Genomic DNA, 21,388 nt, shown 5'->3' with positions numbered 1-21,388 from the left:
CCCTAACTCTAGGGCATTTTCTAAAAGGAGCACCCATTCTGGTCACACCTGAGCTAGGGGTGGAGTCGCTATCCTTATTAAATAGATGGGAAAGAATTAAAATCTTTCTGTCATAATTTCAGTAGCTAATGAGAAGAAGACTATATAAAGGACTTCCACAAGAGGTACCGATGGAAAAGTACAGAAAATACGCCAAAAGTTGGAGATTGTGTCCTGATTCATGACGATTGCCTGCCATCTACCGAATGGCGGCTGGGCCGCATAGAGAAGCTTTACCCAGGCTCCGACGGTCATATTCGCGTAGTCGATCTCCGTACGCAATCAGAAAAGCGAAAGGAGTGGAACGGTAGGCATTAAGCCGGGACGCACGGTCCCGTCGAATAATAAGGCTATCATCATCCCGTGCCAGACGGCCACATAATGGGGCGTCAACACGACGCCCGCAACAAAGACTGCGTCCGAGCCGCACCTCAGGCCTCAGCAGCGTCGTAGCCGCGCTCCAGCAACTTCAGCGAATTCTAGGCTGAAATATTCGCCTAGGGGGGCCGGGTGGGCTAAATGAGCCTTAGTCGCCTGCCCCACACCACACCTACACCCATCACTAACACGCCACACTCACCTCGACATCACTACAATCCATCTCAACACCACCCACACGCGAGAGCCCAGGATCCACACACGCAAACACACACCACACTACTCCACATAAAAAGGGTCAGCATATCCACACGGCAGTACTGACTCGTCCGTTATTGAATACGCGTCGCTCTTTCGCCACCGCTACGCTCCGCTAGTCATATTCATTTACTATATATGTATCTATATCCATTATTTCCAAACATAACTTTATATTGTGAAACTAACGTGTCCGGAACACATTATATACGGACATTATAAAGCGGATTTATATTGTAAAATAAATTTGTGAAGAATAAAGCGGATTTTTATTGTAAATAAATTTGTGAAATTGAAACCGGAGGCTTTATTTTAAAATACATAAAGTTTAGCAAAAGTGGTAAGCGAAGCGGGGAGTGAAAAAAACACGGTGTAACTCTCGTAGGAATGAGGTTCCATTTCAGATGCATTGGATGTGTCATATGGTTTAAAGACAGGGAATGTTCGAGTCTCAATCACTGCGGCAATATTGCAAAGCATCATGTTCGACGCAAAAATGTAGCAACTTTTGCAAATGTCAAACGTTCGAGCAACTCAAATTTTGACATTTCTTGCGCGCAAAAGTGACAAAATCGGCATCAACAAAATTTATGATGGAAAAAATGAGGCAAGCGAAATCGCTCTTTATTTTTGTTTATAACTAATTATTATCATTAATTGTGTTTCACGAGACATTCGAAAATGTGATAAATATACATATATCTGGAGGATAAAACGAATTGTTTTAAAGTTTTGCGATTTTACTATTGCCCTCTTCTTTAAAATTTCAGTCATAAGCCACTTTTTTACGCAAAACTTTGTTTCCTTGCTTTTTTGTATTTAAGATGCATTTTTAAGACTTCTTAAACTTCACTTCTTCAATGCACTAAGTGAGAAAACTCTATAAGTGAGAGTAATAGCCAGGACCCGTCAATTTAAGCACCCAAAACCTCTATTAGCGAGAAACAGAAACCTCTGTTAGAGAGAGTCGTTTTTCCTTCATGGACCTCCGTAAGTGAGACTGTTACTTATCTATACCTCTATAAGCGACAGTCTGTCTGTATTTATGCATGTACACCCAACTCTTTTTTACACGGTTTCTTTTTACACGGATTTGAAGTTTCGGTTTCAAAATCGCTGTCTTGTAATTATGTTTGTTTTTACTACACTTACCACCATTGCTGAAATGAACATATGAATGAAATCCCCTTATTCGATTCCGACTTTAGTCCAGTTCGTCACAAACAATTGGGCTCGTTATAAAGTAGCGACGAATAATTATGTAGCTATGTAAATATTTTTTCTCTATTTGTATTCTAATTTTTCTGTTCTTAATTCTGGATTAACAGATTTCTTTTGTTTTTTGCTGAATCTACCAATTTTTCACTTGTATGCACTTTGTATGCATATTTGAAATTTTATAGTTTTCAACACTTTTTACACGGTTTTTCGAAGTAAATATAGTTCTTTATTTCATCTTACACGGTTTTCAGATGACATGGAACGTATCCCCCATTTTACTATAGGAAACGCCTCTTTTTTTACACGGTTTTCTGAGGAACGTATCTACCATGTAAAAAAAGAGTTGGAGGAAACAATAATACAATAAAAATACATACATACATAAAAGCTACACACATACATTAACAAATGACAAAACAAATTAAAAATTTAACTTCTGCTATTTAATAACGCGGAGCTTCCTACCATTGTTATACTCTTGCAACCAGTTGCTACGGAGTGTATAGGTTGTATGTATCACCTGAAACTAAGCGAGATAGATATTTGATGACGAGAAAAGTTGAAATCTGGTTGACTATCTGTCTGCCCGTCCGTCCGTGCAAGTTGTAACTTGGTATGTGGGTTCCCTAGTACAAAAAATATTTCGAGTTCGTAGATGGGAGTAAACGTACCACTGCCACGCCCACAAATCGCCATTAACCGAAAACACAAAATGTGCCATAACTAAGCACTAAATTATGTTTTTATGGTTATTGATCAGTTATATACATATCGCATTTTATTTGATGTATTGGGGGACTGTAAACTGTCGTGAGGGGAAAGTTGTTGTAACTATATATCATTATCGTTATTACTTGAAATTCTTCGTGGATATGCGGTTTTCTTCTTTCGTGCCGAAAACACATAAAGTGTCATAACTAAGCACTAAATTAAGATATAAAGCTGTTATTTGGTACAGAGGATCGTAGTAGCAAGGGGCATTTGTGGGCAAAAATTTTTGAAAAAGTGGGCGTGGACCCGTCCTCTAATAAGTTTAATGTATATATCTCCTATATTGCTTAAGCTACAACAATCAAATTTGCTGAGCACAAATCCTGTAAGAACTTCTAACCACAGTGTGAAAATGGATGAAATCGGGATAACCCCGCTCACTCCCTATATAACGGTACTGTTAAAGACTACTAAAAGCGCAATAAATCAATAACTAAATACACCAGAGACTTTCAATTTTATCTCCTTGAGGCTATGAGAGGAATATAAAGGAGCCCGAATGAAAATTGGACGATGGGCGTGGCACCGCCCACTTTTTGGTGAAACCCCATATCTCGGGACTTGACATACAGATTTCGAAAATATTTGGTAGGGATATTTCTATCATATTCTTATATTACAGTGCGAAAATGGGCGAAATCGGACTACAACCACGCCTATATCTCATACAACATAATTTTAAATTCCACTAGATTCTTTCAATGTACAATACACAAATCAAGAAATAATTAATATAACGCGATACAATTTTGTGCGAATAATGCCTTTAGTGTATGCCACCTTATTATCAAAAATTGTTCAAATCCAATAAAACTGTTCAAGCCCATAGGTACCGAATATTTGGACCCCGGTACCTATAGTTGACTTTTGATCGAAAATATGGGTCAATATATAGGTAGGTAGGTAGGAGTGCGGCCCTATCGGGCTCAATTAGCACTTGATGTGCCATTTTGATACACTATTCGTAGAACCTCCTGTATCTGCTATTACGTTTCACCTTCTCTCTCAAACCATTTTGAGGTTTCGATGAAACTACTTATGTCTGATATGCTTTTAGTGGAAATCCATTCAAGGTTTGGCGCTTGATGGATTCCAAGTGTTTTGTGTCTGATCTGTGCTAGAGCTGGGCATTCGGGGAGAAAGTGGAAGATTCTTTGCTTGTTCCCTGCTACTCCGCAGCCTCTGCAGATGTCGTTGAAGGGCATACCAATTTTGGACGCAATGGACAGTGCCCTGTTGTGGTAGCTGTTACTCTGTAGATACTTTTCCTCGACCTATTTAATAAGTCGTTGGTTCTTTTGCTGTCATATGTTGGCCATAATTGTTTAGTTATGATTCATTTTGTAATGTTTTTTCACCTGTCATTTGCAGCTTGTTGAAATTGTCTATTGATCTCTCCTTTGATCGATCCTAGCGGGATTAGCTCCGCCTCGAATTCGTTGAGGAAAGCTCCTGTCTTTGCCAACTCGTCTGCTTTTTCGTTACCGAAAATGTTCCTGTGGCCGGGAACCCAGATCAAGTCTAGTTGTCTTTTATTGAGGTTAGTGCTCTCTTGCAGTAGTCATCTATGCTGGAATTTGTCATGGGTGAAGACAAGGCCAGGAGCGCCGCCTGGCTATCCGTAAATATAGTTTCTTTGTGTATGTTCCCGTGGTTTTCTAATAGAACTTCGCAGGCTTTTCCTATGCCTAGTACTTCTGCTTGGAAGATGCTAGCCGAGTTCGGTAGACGTATAGAGAGAGATATGCCTAGATCAGCGGAGAATACCCCCGTGCCTACTCCGCAGTCCATTTTGAACCCGTCGGTATAGACTGAGATGGTATCCTCCTCTCCTATTGAATATCTTCTCCATTCTCGTCTAGATGGTATCCTCACCTGGAAGTGTCTATTGAAATCCAGCTTTGGGAGAATGTAGTCTGATTTACTTATGGTGAGCTTGTTTAGGATTACACTATGTCCGTAGTTCTGCTGATTCCAACCTCCCAATTTTTTTATCTTATCGCCGCAATAGCTGCTGTTTTGTGAATAAAAATGTCCATTGGTAGTTGAGGCAGGATCACATTGAGCTCATCAGTCGGACATGACCTGATTGCACCAGTAACACCCGCACATGCTGTTCTTTGTATTCCATTTAATTTTTTATTGAAATGAAAACTTCTTATGGTGCGTTGGGCACTTTTGTGGGTGAGCATTTTCAGCCGTTTTCGCGACAGATGAGATTTTACACAGTTATACTCCGCTTGTATTCTTATAATATACATACATATGTATACTATACGCGCTCTTTGCATGGGCATTCCTTCGTGCTCTCACGACAGACGAGATTACATACCTATATGTATACTCAAAGTGTATAGGTATGCGAGAGCGCTGCTTGCTATACGCAGTCTTTGCATGGGCATTCGTACGGGCCCTCGCGACAGACGAGATTGAGAGTTTTTTATATTTATTTTATAAATGAATATTAAACGGAAAATTTATTTTTTTTAATATTTCATTTGACTAGTGATGCTGCTATGGTATTGTGTTAAAAAAAAAAAACAAATCTAAAGTGTTAATAGAATTAATAAAAACATTGTTGTAGTGATTTTGTTACTATATTTTGTATACATTATTACAACTGCTGCTCGTCATCACGTAAGTAAATTATTATTTTATTTTGTAAATTTTGTTACGAACATGATACGTACATAAACAAATGCTATACGTTATTAAATAAAATTATCTAAAAAATGAGAAACACGTGGGGTACATATATGTTTACAATAGTGTACAATACTATTAGTATACGCATAGGTATATATCAGCTGTCTCTTTCTTCGGCTATGGAGACAACTTCCTGTTTTATCAACAGTTACATTACAAGAATACAAGTTTGGCGCTAGCGTTTAAAAAGCGCTGCATTTACAGTTTGAAGTTGATAAATTTTTACAAAATTACAGAAATCCTCGAAATTTAGGGAAAATAGGAAAATTAACTCTATGCTCATTTCAGCTAAGAATTAAAAAATATCGGAAAGCCGGAAAAGTAGGAAAACCTGAAAAATCGAAAATATACTCCTTTTATTAGAGAATTTCACTAGGGACGTGATTCGATGGTCGGAAAATCGCTAAAAATTATGGGAAAGCCGGAAAAGTAGGAAAACCCGAAAAGTCGAAAATATACTCAATTTAGTAGAGAATTTCACTAGGGACGTGAATCGACGGTCGGAAAATCGCTAAAAATTATGGGAAAGCCGGAAAAGTAGGATATAGTTTCTATATTATTATACTTCATGTCCATTCAAAAAGTGCCCATATTGCTTTGATAAACTTGATTTTTTATGTACAATTTCTCATGTCGCGAGCGCACCTAAAAATGCTCACCCAAAAAAGTGCCCAACGCTCCATAAGTTCAAGTTTTTACTTCTGCCTGCACTCCCGGAGTACAACCCCCCTTTGCTATTTTTAATGTTGTATTGTTTGTTTAGCGCTGGCCACCATACCAGAGCTCCATATGTAAGTATAGGCCCTATGACAGCCATCCACATGATTATACTTGATTGGAGTCCCCACTTCTTGTTGACGATTCTCTTACAAGTATAGTAGGCCATGTACATATGCTTTGTTTATTCTTTTTTTCTATATTAATTTTACAGGACAGTTTGGTCATCTATGCCACCATGTGCCAGAAAATTAATTATAGCATGTACTTATATGTTATTAAGGCGTCCTCTATGTCTAGAAAAGCAGCCATGGTGTATTGCTTGTGGTGTAGTGATTTTTCAATTACACTTATCACCTCGTGAAGGGCAGTTTCGGTTGATCCGCTCTTTATGTACGCATGTTGGGACTTCGATAACTTCTCCGCCATTATTGTTCTTACGTGTAAGTCTATTAGCCTTTCTAGTACCTTCAACATAAAGGAGGTAAGGCTTATAGGTCTAAAATCCTGGCATTCTCGTGTGTTCTTCTGCCTGGTTTTGGAAGAACACAACTTTACTTCTTTTCCAACTTCTTGGGATGTAAGATAGTTGAATGCTCGCTTTGTATAAATTACGAATCCGTCTTTTTTCTTTATTATTATCACTTTATTAATCAGATCATGCTGTCTGATCAGTTCTCTGTTACAAACTGACCTTACATTCTAAAGATAATGTCTTAAATAAGTCCCTGCATCTTGTCTTAGTTGTTGTGTCCCGCAATTCGTTGTTAGTAGGAGTTGTAGAGTTATTGCAGCGGATACAACACCGACGCTTGCGTTGGCAGTTTGCCGCTACCGCTGTGCCTTACCCATCAGCGTGGGAATGTGAATTCGTTGACTCAGGCCACGCGCGGACTTGGTTGTTGACAAAGTGCTGCTTATGTTAACTGCTAGCTGCCAGCGTGAGAATGTGGATTCGCTGACTCAGGCCACGCGCGGACTTTATTGTTGACAAAGGGCAGCTTATGTTAACTCCTCCCCTTCTAAATGAAGGTCGTCCACGGACTTCTTAAGATTGTTTATGACGTTCTGAAGATTCTGGGATTTGCGTCTTCTTTTTCGCTCTCGTTATAGTTTAATTAGACCGTAACAGGAAATTAGTATGACAATGCTAGTGAGACCTGATACCGTTGGTCCTATCATAGTCCTCCCTTCGATTTTCCCGATCAAACGCAGGTTTTCCATACTTATCTTGTGAAGGTATGGAAGACTCAAAATCTCTTGATGACTGGTGATATTGAGGAGCGCCGTCGTTGCTGATCCTGGTAATTTTTTTAAACATGCCGTTTACGTTTTTGAATTAGGATCCATTAATTTGATTCTCATTTTCGAAGGAAAGTAAATAAGTTCCCTTTATGGTCTTCTCGATGTCTGCGGTAGTCTTGACTAAAGCGGTATTATCGTTAATGATGATTATGCCATCATCGACCACCATAATTGGTTCAAGGTGGCTAGGGCGAGTGCTGCAGTGGGCAACATTACCAGAATGAAGCTGCTGCGCGCACGTTGGATGTTGTAATATTTTGCAAAACGTTGATGTGAGCGTTGCGCTGCAATTTCCAATCGCCAAAATTTGATTATGACAATCGGCAACTAGGTGAAAAATTCTATTGGAGGATGGAGTCATGCGTAGAAGTTCACGCAAGTGAGGAAAGTTCTCTGATCGCCATTCACTTGGGAGTGGCCAGAATCGATTCTTTTACACATGGCTCAAGCAGCTCACTACTTCCGGTCTTTGACCAAGTATCCTCTGGGTAGCCTAAAAACATCCGTTCGAAGGCGAGCTAATGTGAGAAGGCGAAACATCCCCTCCGCAGGGTTGTGTGCTCGGTTTGGGACCCGCCACGTAAAAAAATCTTACCAATGAAAATTAACAATCAGCCTCGGATGAGAGACCCCCCTTTTGATGGCGACCATGGCAAACGAAATAAGGACTACGATTTGAGGGCATGCACCTGCAATGTCCGGCCCCTTAATTGGGAAGGTGCCGCTGCCCAGCTGGTTGATGTCCTCGCGAAAATCTCGGTATAAGGGAACTGTGGGACGGCATTTCAAACTCCTTACGTATAGCTGCAACCGAAGCCATTGGTTTTCGGAAAGTGCAAAAGAACAGCTGGTAAGACGAAGAGTGCCGTGTCGCAGCGGAGAGAAAACAGGCTGCCTACCTCGCAACGTTACGATCGACCACAACACGTGCGGGATGGGATAAATACCGAGAGTTGAAAAGGGAAGCGAGAGGCATTTGCAGACAGGAAAAGAAAGAGGCTGAAATGCGTGAGTACGAAGAGCTTGATAAGCTGGCCGGCAGGGGTAATACTTGAAAATTATACGAAAAAATGCGGCGGCTTACAGAAGGTTTCACGACCGAAGCATACTCTTGTAGAACCCCTAAAGGTCATCTAGTGACCGATGCCCAGAGCATACTTAAATTATGGAGAGAACACTTCTCCAGCCTGCTGAATGGCAGTGAACGCAGAACGCCAGGAGAAAGCGAACCCGATTCCCCAATCGATGACGATGGAGCAGACGTTCCATTGCCCGACCATGAAGAAGTTCGAATAGCAATTGCCCGCCTGAAGAACAACAAAGCGGCAGGGGCCGACGGTTTGCCGGCCGAGCTATTCATACACGGCGGCGAAGAACTGATAAGGAGCATGCATCAGCTTCTTTGTAAAATATGGTCGGACGAAAGCATGCCCAACGATTGGAATTTAAGTGTGCTATGCCCAATCCATAAAAAAGGAGACCCCACAAGCTGCGCCAACTACCGTGGGATTAGCCTCCTCAACATCGCATATAAGGTTCTATCGAGCGTATTGTGTGAAAGATTAAAGCCCACCGTCAACAAACTGATTGGACCTTATCAGTGTGGCTTCAGACCTGGAAAATCAACAACCGACCAGATATTCACCATGCGCCAAATCTTGGAAAAGACCCGTGAAAGGAGAATCGACACACACCACCTCTTCGTCGATTTCAAAGCTGCTTTCGACAGCACGAAAAGGAGCTGCCTTTATGCCGCGATGTCTGAATTTGGTATCCCCGCAAAACTAATAAGGCTGTGTAAACTGACGTTGAGTAACACCAAAAGCTCCGTCAGGATCGTTAAGGACCTCTCCGAGCCATTCGGTACCAAACGAGGTTTCAGACAAGGCGATTCCCTATCGTGCGACTTCTTCAACCTGCTTCTGGAGAAAATAGTTCGAGCTGCAGAACTAAATAGAGAAGGTACCATCTTCTATAAGAGTGTACAGCTGCTGGCGTATGCCGATGATATTGATATCATCGGCCTCAACACTCGCGCCGTTAGTTCTGCTTTCTCCAGGCTGGACAAGGAAGCACAGAAAATGGGTCTGGCAGAGAACGAGGACAAAACAAAATACCTCCTGTCATCAAACAAACAGTCGTCGCACTCACGACTTGGCTCTCACGTCACTGTTGACAGTCATAACTTTGAAGTTGTAGATAATTTCGTCTATTTAGGAACCAGCATTAACACCACCAACAATGTCAGCCTGGAAATCCAACGCAGGATTGCTCTTGCCAACAGGTGCTACTTCGGACTGAGTAGGCAATTGAAAAGTAAAGTCCTCTCTCGACGAACAAAAGCTAAACTCTATAAGTCGCTCATAATTCTCGTCCTGCTATATGGTGCAGAGGCTTAGGCGATGACAACAACCGATGAGTCGACGTTACGAGTTTTCGAGAGAAAAATTCTGCGAAAGATTTATGGTCCTTTGCGTATTGACCACGGCGAATATCGCATTCGATGGAACGATGAGCTGTACGAGATATACGACGACATTGACATAGTTCAGCGAATTAAAAGACTGCGGCTACGCTGGCTAGGTCATGTTGTCCGGATGGATGAAAACACTCCAGCTCTGAAAGTATTCGACGCAGTACCCGCCGGGGGAAGCAGAGGAAGAGGAAGACCCCACTCCGTTGGAAAGACCAAGTGGAGAAGGACCTGGCTTCGCTTGGAATATCCAATTGGCGCCACGTAGCGAAAAGAAGAAACGACTAGCGCGCTGTTGTTAACTCGGCTATAATCGCGTAAGCGGTGTCTACGCCAATTAAGAAGAAGAAGAAGACTGCTTTTTTGTATCTTTTCATAACATCTTTGTATGGCTGCCAGATTTTGGTTCTAAAACTCTCATTGAAAGCTTTCCTTAGTTGTGTTCTCAAATTCTTGAGCTCACTGTTCCACCAAGGAAGAGACTTTCTCTTTTTCAAAACTGTTAGCGGTGTGGATTTATTGAAAGTTGTAGTTAAGATTTTTTCCAACTTCTCTACTACTGAATCTATTTCCTGACGTAAGCGGTGTCTACGCCAATTAAGAAGAAGAAGAAGACTGCTTTTTTGTATCTTTTCATAACATCTTTGTATGGCTGCCAGATTTTGGTTCTAAAACTCTCATTGAAAGCTTTCCTTAGTTGTGTTCTCAAATTCTTGAGCTCACTGTTCCACCAAGGAAGAGACTTTCTCTTTTTCAAAACTGTTAGCGGTGTGGATTTATTGAAAGTTGTAGTTAAGATTTTTTCCAACTTCTCTACTACTGAATCTATTTCCTGACGATTTCTAATACTTCTATTGCCTCCCTTTTCAAGGCATTTTGTTGCTATGCTGGTAAATTTTTCCCACGCTGTTCTTCTAGGGTTCCGATATGTGAGAGGAGCACTGTATTTCTCGCGGATTCTGCAGAGTATCCAGGAGTGATCCGACATGGAAGGCTCATCGGATACCCTTCAGTTATCCACAACGAGACTGTCTGTGTTTGTTGATAGCGTGAGGTTCAGCACTTCCTCCCATCCCGGAAACCTATCAGAGCTTGAGAAAATAAAGGTTGGCTTATCGCCCTTGTTGCATATACTTAGATTACTATTCAGAATATACTGCAAGAGTGACTCACCTCTGGTGTTTATACTGGAGCTACCCCATACGGTGTGGCTTGCGCTTGCATCACACCCTATTAGGACATCTTCCTTCCTGTTCTCCTCTACTAGTCTGGTGAGCGGGGCCGGTGGTATGTCTTCGTCATGGGCCAAGTAGGTCGAGACCGAGAAAAAAGGCTTTTCCTTCTGTTCCACCTTTACCACTGTGATATCTGCTGTGCTGTAATTAGGACAAAGAAATGCATTTATACTTCTATTGATAAGAATGCATGCCCAAGGTTTACCTTTGTTCCGTGTGTAAAAAAGTTATAGTTGCTGCTGTTTAGCCCTTTGATGGTGTCTTCATTGACCCAGGGCTCCTGTACTAGGCTGATGTCTATGCCCCCCTCGTTCATGAGGGTTGTCAGAGGGTCTGCACGCATCTTAAGTTATTGGGCATCTCGGGTTTCTTCGATGCCCACATTCCTTAGCAACTGGCTGGCATCGTCGACTTCTTCCGTGTCGTCTTCGTCAGCCATTTTGTCGCCTTGGAAGATTTTTAGTCTGGCCTTGCGAATTCCGAAGCTGATTTTGTATTCAGTCTTCTTGAGAGCCTCAATGGACTCATCGCGTACGGCCACCAGTATTGGTCTATTTGCTTTATTCGCTTTTTCCTCCTTGATCAGCTGCCACTCATCTATACCATGTATAGATTTGTTCTGCAGCTTGATGCACCACAGGAGTTTTGCGCCTGGCTCCTCTAGAGGGGGTCGCCAAATGCGAGCACGAGGTCTCTTCGGAATCTCCCTGGCGAGTATAAGCCTCAATTGGAGGCCTACAAAAGCGTTGCTGATTTTAGCAACACTACCCGTCAGGATATCCAACGAGGCCTGGTCCACGCACTTAATGACCCTGTAGCCCCTGAGGGTCTCAGAGGACTCAAACTCCGGGTGAGGACCCTCAGGATTGTCTAGTAAAAAGCTTAGCACCATACTCGTTAATCTGACGTCGATCTCCACCCATCTTTCCTGTATAGTGCTCATAGAGGAGGAACTCCCATCTATGATGGCCACTTGCAGGCTATACCTGGCTACATCGCAGAAATGCCTTGCCGTTGTTGTGCCGCTGTGTTCACCTTCACTCCGCCTAGGCTTTTTGGGCAGAGTTTCTGGTATTTCTGTGATAGAGCGATTCCTTTTTTGTGAAGTGCTCTCTTGCTTGCTCTCTTCTAGAGGTTCTGATTGCTTCCTTTTTATGTAGCTTTCATATTCCTCTACTATTGATTTCTGCCTCATCAGCTGAGGTACCGGCTGCCTGCTCTTTGGCTATCTTCTGATTCTGGGATTTCTTGCGCTTCTTTTTGTTTTCTCCTTTAGCCGCCAGGGCACTTTGGTTGGTGCTCATGACAGCTTTGAAGGTGGACGATTCCTCCGTTAAATCTGCTGTTTTCACTAATTTAGGATGAATTTAATGATTACTTTGAATTTCCTTCAAGAAACAATTGTTGATTAATTGTTTCTTCGCAAAACCAGGATTGCCAAATACGCATTTTATTGAAAAAATGTATTAAAAATTAGTACTAGATTTCTTTAGAGCTGCACACTGGCACAAGAAAATTTACCACAGGAAATTTCCTCAGCTTTAATCTGAAAACTTTGACATTCCGTTCATCTACCGATATACTGCATAATGCTAGTAAACCATTTGGACTTAGATATGTACATGTAACGGCCTATTACCATCTTCTTTTCGCTCACTGTACGACATTTTATAATATTTGAAGTAACAGTAAACGTATCTAGGCATACGCAAATTAATGTGTTTTTCCATTCCGATTTTATACATATATAACTTTTGAGATTAATTAAAAATTTTATAAAAGATATTATCTTACAAAACTGATATATATTCTCTGTTATAAAACCGTATTACATTTTAAATTTTTATTTCAGGATGTGGCATTTATAAATCCGGCAAATGTAGTTTTTGTATACATGCTAATAAGAGAACTGGTAGATGGTGAAGAAACCAAGGAATCGGAGCTACAGGCATCTGTTCTAACGTGCCTATATTTATCATATTCTTATATGGGCAATGAAATAAGCTACCCATTGAAACCATTCCTAGTCGAAGACTGTAAAGATAAGTTTTGGGAAAGGTAAGTTGTCTAATTATTTGCGGCACAAGAACAGTGCATTTGTACATGGTTACTTTCAAAGGCTTTTTTATGTTCATCTAAAACTGTTAAATAAAAACAAAAAGACTGTAAAATGCTTTTTTGAGTATAATCAAAAACAAATAAGGGGCTAAGTTGAGATGCCTTTTGCTTTTCCAAGAAGCAAAATATATCTTAAGAACCAACTAGATGTAATCATTACATTATGTATACGTATGTATGTATATGGAGGTAAGAAAAGGTATTGGATGTGGTTAAGAAAAAATGTACACATAATTTCGTCAAAATATTGGGCCTAAATAAAGGTTAAAGTCAAATAGAATAACGAATATAATTATATTATTATATGTAATTATATTTAGTATATGGGACTAGAGAATAAACCGTATAAAATAAACTTAAATAACTGAAACTCTCAACACCAGATGTCATTATTGTTAGGATAATATTCACTTTCAATTTCCTTAAGAGTTAGAAAACTCGATTTTTCGAGTTCGATTCGACTTTGAGTTGAGTTGCTGCTGATTAGAGATTTGTTCAAAACTTTATTCCGATTTCTTTATTAATGCTTGATTTATTTTATAACATTTAAATATGTGGCATATGAGAAATAGGCGAGGAATTTGGTTAAAACTGGTCTAGTTCTTGTTAAGTTATACAACGTCACCCAAAGTTGGAAATGTTCCAATTTCTGAATGGTTCGCATGCAGCTATCTTGTGTTAACTTAAGAGTTAAATGCACTCTTTCTGATGATTTCGTCTTGGTATAATTGTTGTTAATTAGTAAATGTACTCCCCCCAATGGACAAGGACTAAATTCGTGGAAATACTTTTAAGAGTTGGTAAAACTTTATATTAAGAAATGTTGCATATAATTCAATATTCGTTATTCAACGAAATTTTGAATGGACGTAAAAACAGCGCTGCCAGATCACCTAATTTTTTCCGGATTTGCCAAATTTTATGAGCCTTCAACAGGACTCGCTTATTTATTCTTGGATTTTATGATTCATCCGAATTTTTAACGTATCATGTCATAAGATTTATTTTGTTTTAATTGTTTAATACTAATACTAACTCCACAGTTGAATTCGAAAACGTACTACTGCAAAGTTTACTTTCGCAGTAAACTGTTTTGTTTTGTGAGCGTATAAAGTTAAAAAATATTTTAATAAAAGTAATTTTTTCAGTTTCATAGAAAATGTAAGAAAATATATTATTGCCATCATAATAAGAATTCCCAACAATAACCCTACTGTCCCCCAACAGAAGCGATGAGCGCAATCTGCAAACAAGCGGAATTAGCCGAGTCATGAAAGGCAAGAGAGTTTTTAAGCGTTGCGATCTTCCAATGCAAATATACTTGTAATTATCTTGGAGAACACAATGCTCTAATATGCTGAGGAAATTATGGTCATAACATTTAAATTTCCAATTGTAATTGTGACATATATGTATGTAGTACATTTGTATATTAATATCAGATAGCATTTCCCTGCGACTAACGAACGTAGGTAGATTTATAAGTTTTAAACAATTAGTATGGAGGGAAGATTTAACCTGGAATCCCAAGGCAAAAAGTAAAAATTGTTTTTGAACGAACTCTAACTTCTCCGAAGGGACTTGATAATTATTATTCCATATCATAGAAGCATTCTTCTATATAGGCCTCAAGAAAGACATAAAAATAATTTTATTCTTTAGACCAACGTTCAACAAAACTTAGAACACCTTTAGCCTTAAAGACTATGGAAGATGCATTAAGATTAGAATTAAGATTGGGGTCCATAGTTACACTCAGATCAACAAAACTGCATACTTGCTCCAAGCTAACGTTTTGTATTACGTGTGACGTAGAGTCTACAAATCTACGAGAAAATCACATCGTTTTACATTCTTTTATGTTCAATGCCATATCATTTTTAACACACTAAGTTGTTTAAGTCTGTTTGCAACTGATATCTTCCAGAATTTAAAGGATATGATTTAAAAAGTGTTACGTCGTCGTCATATAATAAAACCCTTGAATACTTAATAACAGATGATAATCGTTAATAACTAATAAGAACAGAATTGGACAAAGATGGCTACCTTGAGAAACGCTTGAGGGGACATTAATTAAATCAGAAAAAGTGTCGTTAAATATAACTAGTTGAAATCTATTACTAAGATAAGAATCAATCCATTTTAGAAATAGAATTTACGCACAAAGATACCTGATGACCAGAATAAGTGATATATGATGACGAAAAAGGGCATTCTTTTCAAAGAAGATGCGGTGGCATCTTGATCAGACGAATGTTTACGTTTGGGAGAAGGTTTTGGATATATTCTTGATTCTAAATTTAAATGCCTAAATGATTAAAACAACATTTTATAATACCTAAGAATGGGTTTCAAGTTCACGGCCGATTTGAAATTTTTGCGCGCCTGCCTTAAGACTTTAAATACGTCAATTTCTGTTGGTATTCAGCGTTCAGTCTCACCTTTGACAGTGCGATTCGGGAAATTGCAAGTCATTATGTTGACTAATAAAGACAAAAAACAACAATATGGAATAAAAATATAAAAAAAATTAAATAGTAAAAGTAAAAAGAACAATGATAAAAATAAGACATCTTATCAAATTGACTACCTTGCTATGTAAATGTCAAAAAGCATCAACTTTTTTTGTACGCGAGATTTTCTCTCTGACTTGGCATCGACTGCTAGGTTTATGCGTTTCAGAATATGATAAAAAAATATTCCGGAAGCATTACAGAACACTATGCTGTGTTTGCATGCATTGAAATTGATGTTTTCAAAGTCAGCCTATCTTGCGCTTTGTTATACAACCAACTAAAATAAATATAAGGAAAAAATCGATTTTCTATGTGGACTACAAAAAGTTCCACAAAGATTTCTACAAATAATTTTAAACTAGAGGATGCTCATTTCAGTGGCGTAGCTACCTAGGGCCTAGGCGCGGCAGTGCCCAGGGCCCTCAAGCTCAAGGGGTCTTCGAATCTTTACCAAAAATATCGATCGAACTGAACTTTTGGAAATTTCTCACATTTTCAAAATAAATGTGACAGGTTACCACCCCACTTTAATCATGACAACTTAGTTGAGATAAATTCAAGATTTATGTATGTCTAGAGAACTCCTCTAAATTCTTTCTGTAGGTTGACAGTGTTGTCAATTTGACGGATAGAGATATGTGCGATTTATTATTCGTCGATGTGCGATTAGTCACCTGCAGAAGGTACATTAATTCAGGTCTGTAATAAAACTTTGTTATTTTGATATTACCAAACCATTATCAGATATAGTTTTAAAGAGTCCGAATAAAGATGAGAGTAGTAAAGCAGAGAGTATTAAAAAAAAATGGTAAATTTCGAGCTCTTGTTGCTTTGCGAATCCATGAACAGTGTTTTGAACAACATCAATTATGCATCCAAAGCTTTAGAAAAATGCGACCTTCAATTTGGGCGAAGCGTGTAAAGTTTAGCCGAGACCAAAGCAAAGTTGCAAATTTTTAGAAATGATTTCGAATTATTCAAGTACAAAACAAGCAAATATGGTATTTGTTCAAATATCACTGAACATGCTTACTTATCAGCAAAGACGAAATACTATAATATTAAAAATAAATATCTATTTTTAAATCTATTTTCATACATACATACATATATACATAAACAGCCACATGCATTTACATGTAATGCGCATCCAATAACAACAAAAATGTATGGAACACAAGTCATAAATTTATAGAGCACTTAACAACCACATGTAGCATAAAACATATTAAACAGCATAAACAATATGCTGCAATACATACACATATACAAATATATTTAGTTATTTACGATAGTTTACAAAATAGTATATAAGGCTTAAAAATGTCAAAATAAAATTAGAATGAATATATTTACACTCAAGCAAAGATCTTTATTTTTCCTCCACCAGCGGTAAGACCTTAAAGTTTCTTTTTTGAGGTCAATGTTTGATGATACAAAACAAACACTTTTGGTCCTTCGAGCCGGAGCTCGGCCAAATTAAAAAGTCCTGTACATATTTACAAAACAGGCAATATACAAAAAAGCCCTGTTCAAAATACAGGCAATTTAAAACAAAAATAATTGTAAGACGGGTGTATATTCCCGCATATTAAACCGATCACATAAGTCGTTTTAGCAGAGACTAAACTCAGTAATCTAGCTGCTATCCAAAAAATATTCAGCGGCTGTAAGTCGAGGAAAATCATGGTCAACTAGGCGACCAAATCAATACACCTCCAACGATTTCTTTGGAGAACACCAGCAGTTATAAAAAGTGTTGTGGAAAAAACCATGGGTATAAACAGGAACAAAATTCTTGATGCCCGAGCGGATTTATCCGAAACGGCGTTGCACATGACAGAATAAAATTAAATACACTTTGTTTTAATCATGTAATCTCGAATATTCAAGCCGAAAATTCAACACCTCAGAAAAGTAATGGATGATCTCCACCAAATCATTACAATTAAAAGTGATGACATAAAACAATTGAAATGTATGTTTCTTCATGCACAAACTTCACACAAAGTACTTTGAAATAACGGCGGAGTATTTCGGGAATCTTAAACTTTGTAAAGCGAGATTGCAAGAAGGAGAGCCCGAAATAACTTATAGTTCTCTTCAGCGTGATGTGCTGTTAGACAGAATTTTTTTACAGATTTGACTCGGATTTAAAAAAATGTACAAAAGTTCCAATCTTTTATTTATCTTGCATATATCTATCTTCTGCTGAGGAAGAAACAGCTTAAAAACTAGAGGAAGACAAAACGAAAAAAATGCAGTTGAAGACGAATCACTTGAAGAACTTCAGAAACTTTCAATAATTGAGGAAAAACCAACTGAATTGGTATCTCTTCCGGCAAGCTCACATTTTGGAAAAATGTGGAAAAGTGAAGTCCAGGTTAAATCGTTTGAAGATGAGGACCAAGCTAAAGAAATCGACCACATTTTGGAAGATGATGCTGAAGCGTATGAGAAGGAAGAGGAAATTCAAGTTTTGCACAAACCAACACAATTGCCGAAAAAGCGCAAAGGTGTTTTAGTTGAGCCAAATCCTAATCTTACCAAAAAAGGAAAACATTTTGCAAACTATGAAAAGGAGCCAAAAAGAATAGCTCGCGAAGCTGCTAAAATGCAGAACCAAATTAAGGAAAAACAATATCGCGTCTATACCAGCAAGGAAGATGTAATTAGCTCTTCCAAAGTCATCAATACACAAATTGATAAAATATATCCGACCGTATCCATTGCCCCAAAGGAATTTATATCGATTACTTTAGAGTTAAAAACACAATGTGAAAATACTTGTTTAAACTCAATAAAGATTTTATCAACCTTACCACTGGTGGGGGGAAATCAAAAAGTCTTCTGTTGAGTGAGAAATATTTCATTCTCATTTTATTTTGATATTTGTAAGCCTTATATACTATTTTTGAAGTCTTACTTGAAGTTTGAGATTACTTTCAAGTGCATTGCCTAAATGTATATCTTATAAATAGGTTATCGTATGTATACATCTTAACCTACGTAAATATATTTGTATTGTTGTAAATTTGAGGGCATGCGTATTGCATATTAATGCATACGTGCCTCATATATGAATGTGTGTTGCATATAAATGCATATATTTTTATGTGTTTATTTATGTACGAGTATGTAAGTACGTATGTTCAATATATTTGAAAAAATATATTTAATATTAGTGGACTGTATATGTGTTTATAATATGTATTAAATGGTATTACCCCTTGGCACTAATGCTCACGTTCATTTTTGAATATTCTCCCGGGCGGCAAAAGTGACTGCTGGATAGGTGCCCGCAGCTTGCGATCCTATCATGTTCGTCAACTAAGTGACGTTCACGATGATTATGCGCCTTTCTGTGTTGAATTAACGATAGTTTGCTCATTATTATTTCTTCAAATGCGTTACAAAAGTATCCTGTCGACTTTTCCTCTTTCACATCGGACGACGGTGCACCTTTGATGTGATGCTTCTTTTTTTGCACCTTAGTATCTCCTTCTTCAACGCATTCGACTTTCAGCCTCCACGACGAAACATCCCCAAATGGGTTGAGGCTGATCGACTTCGCCGGGGCCCGAAATATGGTTATCTGTAGTACTAGATTCCAGCACAAGAAAACACATCAAGCTACCTGGCTGTCTCCGGATCGAAAAGCCACCAACCAGATTGATCATGTTGTGATAGACGGAAGACACGTCTTCAGTTTTCTAGACGTGCATACGCTCCGAGGTCCTAACATCGACTCACTATCTTGTTGCAGGCGTGATTCGAACCCGCCTCCGTTCAGCAAAAAACGCACGTCAACAAACACGTCGAGAAGCTGCAATCACAACAGACAGCCAAACGATTTTCTACTCGGCTTGCTCTCCTGCCCTTTGAGAGTACTCGTCAACAACTCGGTATAAGGGAACTGTGGGACGGCATTTCAAACTCCCTACGTACAGCTGCAACCGGAACCATTGGTTTTCGGAAAATGCAGAAGAACAGCTGGTACGATGAGGAGAGCCGTGTCGCAGCGGAGAGAAAACAGACTGCCTACCTCGCAACGTTACGATCGACCACAAAACGTGCAGTATGAGATAGATACCGAGAGTTGAAAAGAGAAGCGAGACGCATTTGCAGACAGAAAAAGAAAGAGGCCGAAATGCGTGAGTATGAAGAGCTTGATAAGCTGGCCGACAGTGGTAATGCTCGAAAAATCTACGAAAAAATGCGGCGGCTTACAGAAGGTTTCAAGACCGGAGCATACTCTTGTAGAACCCCCAAAGGTGATCTAGTCACCGATGCCCAGAGCATACTTAAATTATGAAGGGAACACTTTTCCAGTCTGCTGAATGGCAGTGAACGTACCAGGAGAAATCGAGCCCGATTCCCCAATCAATGACGATGAAGCAGACGTTCCATTGCCCGACCATCGAATAGCAATTACCCGCCTGAAGAACAACGAACACGGCAGCTTCTTTGTAAAATATGGTCGTACGAAAGCATGCCCAACGATTGGAATTTAAGTGTGCTATGCCCAATCCATAAAAAGGGAGACCACACAATCTGCGCCAACTACCGTGGGTAAGCCTCCTCAACATCGCGTATAAGGTCCTATCGAGCGTATAAGGTTCTATAGAGCGTATTGTGTGAAAGATTAAAGCCCACCGTCAACAAACTGATTGGACCTTATCCGTGTGGCTTTAGACCTGGCAAACCAACAACCGACCAGATATTCACCATACGGCAAATTTTGGAAAAGACCCGTGGAAGGAGAATCGACGCACACCACCTCTTCGTCGATTTCAAAGCTGCCGCGATTTCTGAATTTGGTATCGCCGCAAAACTAATACGGCTGTGTAAGCTGAACTCTCCGAACCGTTCGATACCAAATGGGGTCTCAGACAAGGCGGCTCCCTATCGTGCGAGTTCTCAACCTGCTGCTGGAGAAAATAATTCGAGCTGCATAACTTAATCGAGCAGGTACAATCTTTTATAAGCTGCTGTCGTATGCCGATGATATTGATATCATCGACGAACAAAAACCAAACTCTATGAGTCACTCATAATTTCGGTCCTGCTATATGGTGCAGAGGCCTGGACGATGACAACAACTGATGAGTCGACGGTGCGAGTTTTCGAGAGAAAAGTTCTGCGAAAGACTTATGGTCCTTTGCGCGTTGGCCACAGCGAATATCGCATTCGATGGAACGATGAGCTGTACGAGATATGTGTCGACATTGACATAGGTCAGCGAATTAAAAGACAGCGGCTATGCTGGCTAGGTCATGTTGTCCGAATGGACGAAACCACTCCAGCTCGGAAAGTATTCGACGCAGTACCCGCCGGGGGAAGCTGAGGAAGAGGAAGACCTCCACCTTGTTGGAAGGACCAAGTGGAGAAGGACCTGGCTGCGCTTGGCATATCCAATTGGCGCCACGTAGCGAAAAAAAGAAACGACTGGCGCGCTGTTGTTAACTCGGCTATAATCGCGTAAGCGGTATCTACGCCAGTAAAGAAGAAGATATGTGTTTATAATAAGGATTAAGTGGCAACCCTTGGCACCAACTCTCATGTTCATATTTGAACAATACTGCTAATTCAACACTGGACTCTGATTTACCTGACGATGGAGCCAAAGCCAAGACGAAGAAATGGAT

At 39.5% G+C, this 21,388-nt stretch overlaps 1 protein-coding gene across 1 annotated transcript in view; it reads left to right on the top strand.

Moving 5' to 3' along the window:
- Window positions 1–21,388, top strand: part of LOC126765061 (cyclin-dependent kinase 5 activator 1) — a 235,222-nt gene that overhangs the window by 189,613 nt on the left and 24,221 nt on the right. Inside the window, exon 4 of the mRNA XM_050482666.1 lies at window positions 12,956–13,161. Within this exon, the coding sequence (XP_050338623.1) occupies window positions 12,956–13,161 (206 nt within the window). The remainder of the gene's footprint in view (window positions 1–12,955; window positions 13,162–21,388) is intronic.

The sequence above is a fragment of the Bactrocera neohumeralis genome, unplaced genomic scaffold, assembly GCF_024586455.1.
Source record: "Bactrocera neohumeralis isolate Rockhampton unplaced genomic scaffold, APGP_CSIRO_Bneo_wtdbg2-racon-allhic-juicebox.fasta_v2 cluster10, whole genome shotgun sequence".
Lineage (NCBI taxonomy): Eukaryota > Metazoa > Arthropoda > Insecta > Diptera > Tephritidae > Bactrocera > Bactrocera neohumeralis.
Note: the sequence above shows the minus strand (reverse complement) of the source record. Positions and strands in the feature narration are given on the sequence as shown.